The 13528-nt window shown below is 36.6% G+C and overlaps 1 protein-coding gene across 1 annotated transcript in view; it reads right to left on the reverse strand.

The window, feature by feature from the left end:
* LOC111153169 (ariadne RBR E3 ubiquitin protein ligase 1) overlaps nt 1–13528 on the reverse strand; it is a 112287-nt gene that overhangs the window by 56458 nt on the left and 42301 nt on the right. The window contains exon 2 of the mRNA XM_022511996.1: nt 8990–9057. Within this exon, the coding sequence (XP_022367704.1) occupies nt 8990–9057 (68 nt within the window). The remainder of the gene's footprint in view (nt 1–8989; nt 9058–13528) is intronic.

Here is a 13528-nt window from a genome sequence, read left to right on the forward strand (position 1 = left end):
TCACTAAATGGTGTTATAGCTTCAGAATGGAAAGTGGAAAGCTATTTGCAACACAGTCTGCATTGAAATCAATCTTCAATCAATCAAGATTTTTTGATTATACCTATCCACGAAAAGCAGTAAGTCATCAACCACCTCTATATTTCCCCTGGGTGGGGGTGTGGGTGGGTGTGTGTGTATACACCAGTTAACTCAATAACGCCCACCTTATAGAGAAGATACAGGGTTTTTTTGTTTTTTTTTCTTGTTATCAATTCTAAAGAAGCTTGATTTGGGGGGTTTTGTCTCTAGTTCCTGACATATTGAAATCTGATTTACATGCTTGTCATAATTTACAGAAATTACGTGTATATTACCAAAAATAAAACCTAGAAATGGCTGAACTAAAATATTTACTAAACACTATATATTAGGAATTGTGTTATGTACTAGCAATGAAAGATGAATAAGATAGTTCTTACGTACAAACAACTCTAACAGAAGTGCTGATATATTAAACACATATAAAAGGACCAATGATGAAGTGATTAGCTGTCTTGAGAAATAGGCATAGCCATCTTAGAAGTAAAGCTTAAGTTGGGTTTTATTTTCTTTTTTCCTACAATTTTTTTAAAGATTTTATTTATTTGACAGAGAGAGATACAGCAAGAGAGGGAACACAAGCAGGGGGAGTGGGAGAGGGAGAAGCAGGCTCCCCACCGAGCAGGGAGCCTGATGTGGGGCTAGATCCCAGGACACAGGCATCAGGACCTGAGCTGAAGGCAGACACTTAACGACTAAGCCACCTGGGCACCCCTTAAGTTGGGTTTTAAAGAACAATTAGGAGGAGCGCCTGGGTGGCTCAGTGGGTTAAAGCCTCTACCTTCGGCTCAGGTCATGATCCCGGGGTCCTGGGATTGAGCCCCACATTGGGCTCTCTGCTCAGGAGGGAGCCTGCTTCCCCCCCGCCCCCGCCTGCCTCTCTGCCTACTTGTGATCTCTTTCAAATAAATAAATAAAATCTTTAAAAAAAAAAATTAGGAAAAGGCACAATATGGAAGGTATGCCAGGCATGGGCCAATGACAGCACCAGTCCAAAAGTGCTCCCTTGGGCTTTGTAGCTAACAGCCTACACAGATATCAACAGAAGCCCCATGTCAGACAAAGGAAACAGTTGCAAAGTTGAGTCAACACAAAAATGAATTTGGTGACATTTTAAAAGTTGTGTACTACTAAAGTATAATATAAGAACAGAAATAAAGATAATAGAATGGCAGACAGAAGCTTAATTTTTAGAGATTTATTTATTTTAGAGACCGAGAGAAAGACAAGTGTGCACAAGCAGCGGGAAGGGCAGAGGGAAAGGGACAAAGAGAGAAGCAGATTCCCCACTGATCGAGGAGCCCAAAGTGGGGCTCAATCACATGACCCTGAGATCATGACCTGAGCTGAAATTAAGAGTCAGAAGCTTAACCGATTGAGCCACCCAGGCGCCCCAGAAGCTGGATTTGTAAATGTCTTGTCAAGGGAGGTAGGTGGAAAGAACGGGCAAAATAGGTACAAACTTCCAGTTATAAAACTAGTTAAATCATAGAAATAAAGCACAGGGAGTATAGACAGTAATATTGTAATAACAGTATATGGTGACAGAGGATAACCACATTTATCATTAACCACTGAGTAATGCAAACAACTGCTGATCATTATGTTGTACACCTGAAACCAAACATTATATGTCAACTATATTTCAACAGTAATAATAAAAAAAATCTAAAATAAAAAAGCTTTGTCATAAAAAGAAAGGGAAAAAAGGTCAACTCACTTTTCCAATGTCTCCTGCTGAAAGGATTCAGGCATAGCAGGAGTAAGCGTGACCTATAGTTTGTGAAAAGCATGGTACTTGAAGATTGGTGAGGAATTCATTCTGCCATAGGGGTAGGATACATCCAGCTTTCAGAGGCCAAAACATCAGAAATACCAGTTGTGATGACACATGCCCAATACTGATGATGAGCTGTGATGCCAGTGCCCGATGGCAATAGCAACAGCATTTACTGAAACAGTTTGACACTATGATTTGGGCACTTTTGCTGGATGCATACCTTTATTTAGTCACTGAATCGCCATCTTTTTTTTTTTTTTTTTTTTTTTTTTTTGGACAGAGAGAGAGATCACAAGTAGTCAGAGAGGCATGCAGAGAGAGAGGGGGAAGCATACTTCCCACTGAGCAGAGAGCCCAATGTGGGGTTCGATCCCAGGACCCTGAGAGATCATGACCAGAGGCCTAACCCATTGAGCCTCCCAGGTGCCCAATTCTCCATCTTTAATGTCATTTCTCACCTGTTCTCTTCAAGTATATTTACAACTAAAAACCCTGACTGATAGATCAGGAAAGGGAGAGGGCTCAAGATAAGATAGATGAAATAATGGAAGCAACACCCCACAAAAATATTATAAGATCAAAGCCCAGATGGAAAGGTTAGCCTTTAAAGTTTAGAAGTAGAGGGGCGCCTGGGTGGCTCAGTGGGTTAAGCCGCTGCCTTCGGCTCAGGTCGTGATCTCAGAGTCCTGGGATCGAGCCCCGCATCGGGCTCTCTGCTCTCTAGGGGAGCCTGCTTCCTCCTCTCTCTCTGCCTGCTTCCTCCTCTCTCTCTGCCTGCTTGTGATCTCTCTGTCAAATAAATTAAAAAAAAAAAAAAATCTTTAAAGTTTAGAAGTAGAAAGGCAGATAAAGTTGTTGGCACACTTCTAATTCCCTGATTTGTTCTGTTTTGCTTCATGTGGAGGAGCATGGGAAGAAATCCAGTGAAGAGAGAAAATTCTATTTAATTTATACAACAGAAAATAAGTTAATCGACAGAGTAAGAATGAAAAAGGCTGGGTAAGAAAGAAAATGGCAAAGGTTTGGAAAGTTGCTATCAGAGAGAAAAGATGACACCAAAAAATTTAAATGGTTCCTTCTCCACGAGCCCCTCACCACCTTCACCAAAATGTATCTTTAAAAGAATAAATTACTTGTTTTGGGGGTCAGGATAAATTTGTTTAAACTATGGACTAGAAGTCTGGGGACAAGTAAGAACTGTTAGCAAGAAATCTACTTAAACCTCAATGGCTCTTACTAGACTCTAAGATCCTCCTCCCTGGCAGGGAGGCTCCCTAATGAATAAATAAATAGGAAATTAATATGCCTGGTATATGGAAATGAAGAAAGACAGTAGAAAGAAAGGACAGAATGTGAAGTACTTCACCATTTTTCCTAGAGTAAGATTTCTCCTTAATTATGTCAAAATGAATAGAAATCATACTTGAATATATTGTGTTATCAACTGGGAAGTACAATTTCTTTGAAAAACGCTATGTAGGGGCACCTGGGTGGCTTGGTGGATTAAATTTCTACCCTTCAGCTCGGGTCGTGGTCCTGGGATCTTGGGAATGAGTCCCTCAATTGGTTCTTTGCTCAGTGGGAAACCTGTTTCTCCCTCTGCCTCCACCCCCCTGCTTGTGCTCTCTCTCTAATAAATAAATCTATAAATAAGTAAATACATACATACATACATACATAAAGCTATGTAGCAAAATTACTGGCCATGCTAACTTTTCTTACGATTCCTGGGATTCTAAATTGTTACAAGATTTTCACACAAGTCACCTTCATCTTTATACTCAAGTACAGGAAGATGCATAGTGTCACTGAGCGAAGCCTCCTTACATTCTTTTTTCCAAGGATATTAAGGGAGGTGGAAGGAGAATGAATGGAAAGGGGCCTAAGCATTGCTGTTTTTTAAAGTTCTTAATAGTTTATCAGTTGATTCTTTGAAGTTTCCTAGGTAGATGATTATATGGTCTACAAAACTTTCTCTTCCTTTTTTAAATAAAAGCTTTCATTACATGTGAGTGCTTGTTTTCTGAATTACATAGTTAATGTATTATTGCTAACACTTCTAGGATTACTGAAGAAAGTCCACAGAACACATAAAAGTATGAAGAAAAATCTAAATATAATCCATAACCTCCCATCGCCAAAAAATTTTTTACCACTTATTTAATTTTCCATGTATTATTTTACTTATCAGAACTTCTAGTACATTTAAATGCTGGTGACAGCCAGTACCCTGTTTGATTTTATTGGGCATCCTTCCAATGTTTCAAAATTAAGGGTAATTCTGCTGTACATTATTAGTTAATACCCTTCATGAAACTGAGAAATTACCTTCTTAGTTTGCTAAAGATTGTTTTTTTTCCCCCTAAATCATGGGTATCACTAACCTGTTAAAAAGTTGTAAAATACTATAGATAAATTATTTTTTTCCTAATCGTGACCATTCCCAGGAGAAATGCTAGCAGAAGTCTTACTAGACCATTAATTCTTCCAATTTAATTAAATATTACTTATTAATTCAACAGCTATGTTCATAATAATGGTGGTTTTTATCTTATGCAGCCATTCTCCAATTTTGTAACGAGAACAACAAGGGTTATTCTGATTTGGCTAACAGGAATTAATGATGTCTTCTCTTTTTCCATGTTCTGAAATAATTTTCAATAGAAACTTGCAGTTCTTTGATGGTTTATTAGATAGAACTTGACCATAAAATCATCTAGTTAAGTGGTTTTTGGAGGAGAGGAATCTTTTAGTATATTACTACATTTTTCCATGGTTATTTTTCTATTTAGAATTTCCAATTCTAAGCTTGCAAATATACTGGTAAAAGTAGTACTCAGTATTCATTTATAATTCTGAAATATTTTTCCTATCTATAATTATGCATTATTCCCAATGTTGTTTATTTGTGCCTTTCTCCCCTACAACCGTTATCTGCCAATGGTTTATTTCCTCACCCATTCTGACAAGCTTTTACAGCAAAACTGAGCAGAAAGTAGAGAGAACTCCTATTTACCCCTTGCCCCCACCCCCAATCTGACCCACTATCAAAACCCACACCAGAGCAGTACACCTGATAGAATCATCAACACATCATTATCATCCAAAGTCCACAGATTACATTAAGGTTTACTTTTGTGTTATACATTTTATAGGTTTGGACAAATGTACTGTGATACATATGCAACATCAGTTTCACGGCCCTAAAAATCCTTTTTGCTCCACGTATTCATCCTTCCCTCCACCTAACCCCCGGCAACCACTGATCTTACTATCCCTGTAGTTTTTTCTTTTCCAAAATGTCGTATCGTTGGAATCCTACAGTATATAGCTTTTGCAGATTGCTTCTTTCACTTAGTAACATGCATTTAAAGTTTCTCCATGTCTTTTCATGACTTCATACCTCATTTCTTTTTAGCACTAAATAATATTCAAGCGTCTGGACATATCACAGTTTATTCATCCACCCACCAACTGGAGGACATCTTGATTGCTTCTAAATTTTAGAATTATGAATAAAAATGCTATGAATATTCATGTGCAGGTTTTTGTGTGGACACAAGCTTTCAACTCATTTGGGTAAATACCAAAAAGTATGAGTGCTAGATCCCATGGTAAGAGTATGTTTAGCTTTGTAAGAAACTGCCAAACTGGAAGCAAATCAGCTACGCCATTTTGCATCCCCACCAGCAAGGAGAGTTCTTGTTGCTCCACATCCTCATCAGTATTTGGTAGTGGCAGTGTTTCGGATTTTAGCCATTCTAATAAGTATGCAGTGATATCTTGTTTTAATTAGCAATGCCTTGATAATATATGCTGTTGAGTATCTCTTCATACATTTATTTAACATCTGCGTATCTTCTTTAATGCAGTGTCTATTCAGATTTTTGCCCACTGGGTTTCTTTTATTAGTGAGTTTTAGGAGTTCTTTATCTATTTTGGATAACAGTGTTTATTAGATACCTTTTGCAAATATTTTCTCCAAATGCGCGGCTTCTTCCTCATTCTTTTGATATTTCCCTTTTAAAAAATCCTTTTCAAAGAAGTTTCTGTTTTATGTATTTTTGTTCTCTATTTCATTTACGTTGCTTTTATCTTAAATATCTATCCTGTCTTTGGGTTTATTTTGTGTTTTTCTAAGTTCCTGTTTCAAAGGCTTTGTTTTCTATCTCTTTTTCTTTTTCTTATAAAGATACTAAGCCTGCAAATTCCCAGTTCTCATCAGCCATATCCTACATTTCCTACATATTGTCCCTGTTTAGTTATAATCATTTTGGGATAATAAGTTAAAGTGTGAAAATAGAATGCATATTGATTTTTACTGGAATTCATAAGAGTGTAAATTTGACCAATTTGAAAATAACACACTCTGAAAGGTACCAAATACCGATATTTTAAATCCTCTCTGTTTACTGAAAAACAGTCTAGAAGAAAACACATTAGTATAAGAATTATGTGTCAAGGGAGATAAGAGAAAAAGAGCATCCACAAAACAAGAATTAACTTATTAAAATAAATAAAATGGATACTGTTGAACTAAACAATTCAAGATGGCTAAATAGCAGAATGGGTGCAAAAAGAAACACAAGTTAGTGAATTAAAGATAAACTTGAGGAACTTCACAGACCAGAGTAGAAAGACAAAGATGAAAAGTACAGCAAAAAACATTTTTAGAAAGTTAAAATTAACTTCCAAAAGAGATCCAGAAATTTCAACATGTGACTAACACGGATTACAGAAAGCATTAAGAGAATCAAGAAAAGGAGAAGAAATAATAGCTAAGAATTTCCCCAAACCAAAAATATTAGTTCTCAGACTTAAAGGGCCCAACTAGATGTGCTTTCAAAACTACCCCAAATTTCAGAATATTAAGGACTTCCCTTAGAGCCCTTAAAAATTTTAATACATACAAAATGACTTAAATGACTAAAGATATATTCTGGAGGGAAAAAGGTAAATTTGGAGAAAACAGTGGGATGCCAAGAGTCTAGCCAAAAGAAAAAAAAAAAGTTAAATATAAGCTAGTAAAAATGCTTTTAAAGGTGACCACTAGAAAAACTGAAATAAAACACGTAACTCTGAAACGGGGGGGGGATTGATACCAAGCCAACAACAACAACAAAAAAAACAAATAGAAAACATAGTAAATATAAAGAACAACTTAAAATGGCAATAATTTAATCTAAACATATTAGTAATCACTGAGTGTGGCAGTGTTAATATTAAACATGGAGTATAATGTGAAACTCATTAAGAGACAAAAAGATACTGCATATTGATTTTAAACACATTAAAGATTAAAAGGTACCCAATAACATACCCTCAGAATATATAAAAAATTGAAATTACAAAAAGAAACTGAAAAAGTTCACACAAACATATAAAAGTTTCCAAGGAGCTGCCTACTTTTTAATTCATACTTACCACTAAGTACAGTATTTAACTGAAAAATGCTTTCAGCAGTGTCAACAGTGTTATAGGAGAAAATTTTCCTTGGAGAAATACATTAATAAGAAACAAACTGTTAAGCCAAGTTCACTAGAAAAAAAAATCAGATATAAATAATGAAAACTCCTTTTCCTAACCGAAGTGTCGTAAAATAAGCCACAAAATAAATGTTACCAAAAATAAGAAATACTACTGACTTCAAAAGAGGTGGTCAGATCCACAAGGGGCAGCAGGGGCAATCACACTCAGGAATATTTTATTCTCCATGAACCCTGGGAAAACTATGTATGTTTAAGAACATAAGCTTTGGGGTCCAAGAGACCTGAGTTTGAATGCTAACTCCTTGTGTTACAAAACTGAGATAAATATATTAAGCCCTAAGAGCTTTACTTTCCATATCAATTAAGTGGAGATAATAGTTTCTAAGTCCATAAAGCTGTAAGGAGGATACAATGAAATAATGCCTGGAACAAAGGGCCCCATAACTGATAACTACTATTTGTTACTACTAAATTGTAGTTGGGGTGCAATGTGTGAGAAACTGAGCAATGGGAACACGTGGGTGGCTCAGCTGGTTAACTGTCTGCCTTTGGCTCAGGTCATGATCCCACGGCCCTGGGAGCCTGCTTCTCCCTCTGCCTGCTGCTCCCCTTGCTTGTGATCTCTCTCTCTCTGACGAATACATAAAATCTTTAAAAAATAAATTGAGCAATGTTCTTGGTATTATTTAATATATGTTTTCCAAACTTCTTTCAACTTTAAAATCAAATGGGAAGTATTTTCCATTTATTTCTCATAATATTTGGGTTCTCAATTCCCAACAACTAGTGTTAATTCTTTATTAAAATTAGGACTGCTAATTTTAGACTGAAGAATATGGCTGGTAGAATAAATATAGGCTGTCACCCTACCACAATCTAAGGAAGAAAAAAGTTAAGAACTGCACTAATACTGTCCTTCACTATTCCTGTAATTTCTTACATTTTCAGAGAGAAAATACTCAATGGAATATATAATAGAAAATACTCAATGGAATATTTAAAAATACTCAATGGAATATAATCTTGCTTGAAATCAGAGAACAAGTCCAAACAGCCATTTTGATGGTCAGGATACCCCGAGTAACCTATTTTTACTGAATAAATATCATTAATATGCTTAAAATAAAGTTTTATGGGCAAGAAAATTTTAAGTAATTAATGGAAGATATTATTCATACGTTTGAAGATTATATCAATTGCTTTTTAAAATGTATTTTATCTTCTTCTTTGAAGTAGGCTCGACACCCAACGTGGGGCTTGAACTCAGGACCCTGAGATCAAGAGCTACATTTTCCATCAACTGAGCCAGCCTGGTGCCCCTCAACCAGTTTTTCAAGACACATTTTTAGTTCTCAGTACTCAAGATGATATAATTTTGAAGATACTGAAGAAGAGCCCCCACCTTAGCTCCAAAATAAAAGGAACACTAAGCCTGAATTCCCATAACATTAAGTTTATTCCAAAATTTATAGATGAGGAATACAAGAAATTAAAGCGCATACTACTTGCACACTGTTTTTTTTTTTTTTTTTTTCACATACCGGTCTATAAATCAATTCCTTATTTGCTTCTTGTAAATTCAGTTCAACAGGCTTTCTGTGTTACTTGTAAGTACAAAGCTAACAATATAGTTCCTTACCTTTCCATTAGCTTCTCTTTATCCCAATTGAAGTGGCTAAGGAGTATTCTTGTGATAGTTGCTGGATTCTAAAGAAGGGGGGAAAAAAAGTTATTTTAAGGTAATAGTACTTCATTAACATTTAGTGAATTTTAGGTTGAATTTAATTTCATCCCACCCAAATTTCCTTTCCTAAGATATTTCTTTATTCTACAAAGAAAAAAAAACAAAATTTAATTATAAGATCAAGACTATTTAAAAATAGTTTGCCACACTAATTTGTCAGATTTCTATAGGATTCTAAAGCGGAATTCAAAATAAGCCAAAAAAAATGGATAAGGAAGATGTGGTTCATATATACAATGGAATATTACTCAGCCATCAGAAAGGATAATACCCACCATTTGCACTGACATGGATGGAACTGGAGGGGATTATGCTAAGTAAATAAGTCAAGCAGAGAAAGACAATTATCATATAGTTTCACTCATATGTGGAACATAAGGAATAGCGCAGAGGACCACAAGGGATGGGAGAGAAAACTGAATGGGAAAAAAATCAGAGAGGGAGACAAACCATGAGAGACTCTGGAATCCGGGAACCGAACTGAGGGTTACAGAAGGAACGGGGATGGGAGGATGGGGTAACTGGGTGGGCACGTGCGGTGATGAGCACTGGGTGTTATACACAACTAATAATCACTGAACACTACATCAAAACTAATGATGTAGTACCATATGCCGGCCAATTGAATATAATAAAAATTTTTTTTAAATAAGCCAAAAAGAAATTAATGAAAACCTGCTGTATTAAATCAAGCACTAATTTAAATGAACTTTTACAATTAAGATTTAGCATACTGTCACTCTGTTAACAAAATTTCTAATCAATAAAATTTCTAATCCTTTATTGTATTCAATAGTTCAAATGAATCTAAACCATTTATAAGTCATAAGGTCCTTCAGAGATATTTAATGAAAAAGACAAAATATTTGTATTGGGTAATAATTTAGAGAGTATCATCAGAGGCTACTGTTTCAGTTCTAGAAGGAAAGGCTAACAGCATGAAATAAACCCAAAACTGACTGTCCTATTGTTTAATGCTGTCATTTATTTTTATTAATATTTATTTCCATTTCCCATCTAACTAGTCAGGTTACTATCTGGGTACAGAATTTTAACCTAAAATGCTAGTTACAATGTCAGAGGTGGAACTCAAACCTGAATCTGCTTATTTGTAGGTCACGTATAATTTTATTACATCAAATCACATTTCAAAAAGATCTCTGCATAAAACTACTTCTGTATCACCATAGTGAGAACACAGTATTAGTTAACAACTGATTTAATTAAAAAGTTATCTTGCTTAAAAATATCATGAAACAATACAATTTGCCATAGAAAAATTCGCTTACATTCAATACCCCTCCCCCAAATCCAAAGCTGTAGATAACGTTAACTTTCATTCACCCACTCTAGACACATTTTGCTAATCCATTTAGCTATCCTTGCTTCTTGGGCCCAGACCCCCTTAGGAATTCTCCTTTAACATAGCATTCGACAGACATCATCACTTTACAAGAGTTAGTATCTAAAACAAAACAAAACAAAACAAAAAACCCTATTAACTGATCCTATTTTATGTTTATTTGTGCAGAATATACACAGTGTTTTGCCCAGCTCTTTCTCAGAAATATGATTCAACAATTTATTAACACCCTAACCGCCCCAACCCAACCCTGTTTGGAAACAGGTTTTCACAACAGGATCTGCCTGCAATTGAAATAATTATTCATTTAGGTTTAGTCACATGTAAAATAAAGGCAATAATCCTATCAATTAGTAGTGCCTATGAGAACTGTGTGACCTGTAACTCTGTGGCACCCAAATACACTGTGTTCTCTACCACTAGAGAGAGTAGAGTGCTTGGGGAAAATGTTTCAGGAGTTGCTGAAGTCTCAGCTTTCACACAGAAAGAAGGGAGAAGAGGACAAATGCTCTCTGATGCCCTCTGATGTTGCTGTAGTGTCTTTTCTGTGCTTGAGTTCCAATATCAAAAATTATTATGGAAAGTTCAGTTAAAACACAGATTACTAGGGTCCATATGGTTCTACTTAATAGGTTTGGGGTAGGACATCCCCAAATGTGATCGTGATCCAAGGGATCAGAAAATTAGACCAGCAGTCTCCCAGATGAAGAAACAGGACAATTTTTCTATTTTTTATCTCATCCTTGAAAAATTGCTGTGTAGGTGTGTGTGCCTGAGGTACATACTATATCAAAAGTAGATGTTCCAAAGTTTTTCCTAATAGGATAGACTGAAAAAATTCTCAACCACAGTGGCATGATAATGCCAAAATACTTATATTCTGCCTGGGTCTATGCTATGGGGCAGGAGATATTTCACAATACAAACTAAATAATTATATTGGGGGCGCTATTTCAATGTAGCTGGCTTTATGTGCACTACATATAAGGAAAGGTAATGGGAGAGTAACATATACTGTGAATCTACCGTATGCCAAGCCCTATATAAGGTACTTTATATACCCCCACTTAATTCTCAAAGCTCTCTGTAAGACAGCACTTATCTTACATTTTTAATATGAGAAAACCATGATGAGACTCTTTGGAGGTTATAAAAATTACCCAATATTATCCAGTTAATTAAGTGGAAAAGTTGTGAATTTTAGCCTACGACAATCTGAATCTAGTATTCTTTCATTTGTTCCACATAGTAGAACCTAAAGGAATATTAAAGATCTCATTTTACTACTAGTCATATGTTTAATGACTAGTAGTAAAGGGTGAATCAAGACAGGATGAAGGGATGGCAGAAAGCTAAGAAACACAAGGGAGCTTTCTGGGAATGTTCTATTTCTTGAATGTGACGGTTGGTTAGATGAGGGAAAACTCTTCTCAAAACAAACTATACGCTTAAAAATAGGTATATTCAGTCATATAGTTATACACCAATAATGTTAATTTATCTAAAAACAAAATAAACTGACTTCTGGTCCTGGCCAAGACAGAGTAAATAAGCTCATTGCAGTGGCTCGCTCTCTCACTGATTACAACTAAAAACTGGACAAAATCCTCTTCAACACCAGGCAGATTGGGGAGAGAAGTGAAGAACAACAAATAAGGTGATGGCGGGTATCCTGTTTTTTACCTTTTATTTTCTGGCTTTGGAGTGGGTCATATAGGGAAACTGCTGCAGCAGGCAAGAGCAGCTAACACTGAAAGGAGAGAGTCTTTTCTGCTAGAGGACTATGGCAAAAGGCTCCTAACAATGTAAGGAAAATACTTATTTTTTTTTCTTTCTCTCCAGTTTCTCTAGGTCCTGCCCGAGGCCTGCCACAGCCATAAAACTACACTGCTGCAGAATGACAAGAGAAAATCCATTGCTCTGAATAGAAGAATCAGGAAGAGGGCCACTGTTGTGAAAAAAAGTTGGGGGGATCCATATTCTTTTCTCTCTTGCCACTTCACCTCAAGGCATGACAGGTAACAAACTAAGCCATGCTTCTGGCTAGAGGAATGAAGAAAAGGGTCTCTGGGAGTCAGAGAGTATAGGGGAAACTGCTGAGAAGAGAAATATGGAGGAGTAGACCCCTAATTCTGCTTATGAACCTGGGCTCACCTGCAAGCTATGCACATGTGGAACGCAGCTAAAGTACAGGAGAGGCTTTTGGACTACCACTATATATATAAATCCCTGCCCAAGTCCTAGATCAATCTAAGTGGGGAGGAAGGGAAGGGCAACTCAACACAGCAAAGGTTTGAAAACTGAACAGATAATGGAACCACTACCTATATAAAGTGAGAAAGAATATGCAGTTATAACCTAACTGGATTGACCTGTTTACTGAAACAAAAAATCCTCACCTCTGAAGGATTTAACAGGATGCAGAATCTCGCAATATTCAAAACATCCAGGACAGAATCCAAAAATTAACACATATTGCAAGAACAACAGAAATCCGACCAATCCTCAAGGGAGAAAGTAATTAATAGAATGCCAACCCCAGGGCGCCTGGGTGGCTCAGTGGGTTAAGCCGCTGCCTTCGGCTCAGGTCATGATCCCAGGTCCTGGGTTCAAGCCCCACATCGGGCTTTCTGCTCAGCAGGGAGCCTGCTTCCTCCTCTCTCTCTGCCTGCCTCTCTGCCTACTTGTGATTTCTCTCTGTCAAATAAATAAATAAAATCTTTAAAAAAAAGGGGATTTCAGAAAACTTACATACTTAGCCCCTGTCCTCAAAGACTTCATAATCTTATTTGCAAATGGAGTATGCATCCTCTTGATAAGACAACAGAGTATGGGTTAAGAGCAAAATGTGGGGGCGCCTGGGTGGCTCAATTGTTAAGCATCTGCCTTGGGCTCAGGTCATGATCCCAGGGTCCTGGTTCAAGCCCCACATCGGGCTTTCTGCTCAGCAGGGAGCCTGCTTCCTCCTCTCTCTCTGCCTGCCTCTCTGCCTACTTGTGATTTCTCTCTGTCAAATAAAAAAAAAAAATCTTAAAAAAAAAAAAAAAAAAAAAAGAATGCCAACCCCAAGA

Source organism: Enhydra lutris, unplaced genomic scaffold, assembly GCF_002288905.1.
Source record: "Enhydra lutris kenyoni isolate GAN:26980312 unplaced genomic scaffold, ASM228890v2 scaffoldscaffold31, whole genome shotgun sequence".
NCBI classification, from domain to species: domain Eukaryota; kingdom Metazoa; phylum Chordata; class Mammalia; order Carnivora; family Mustelidae; genus Enhydra; species Enhydra lutris.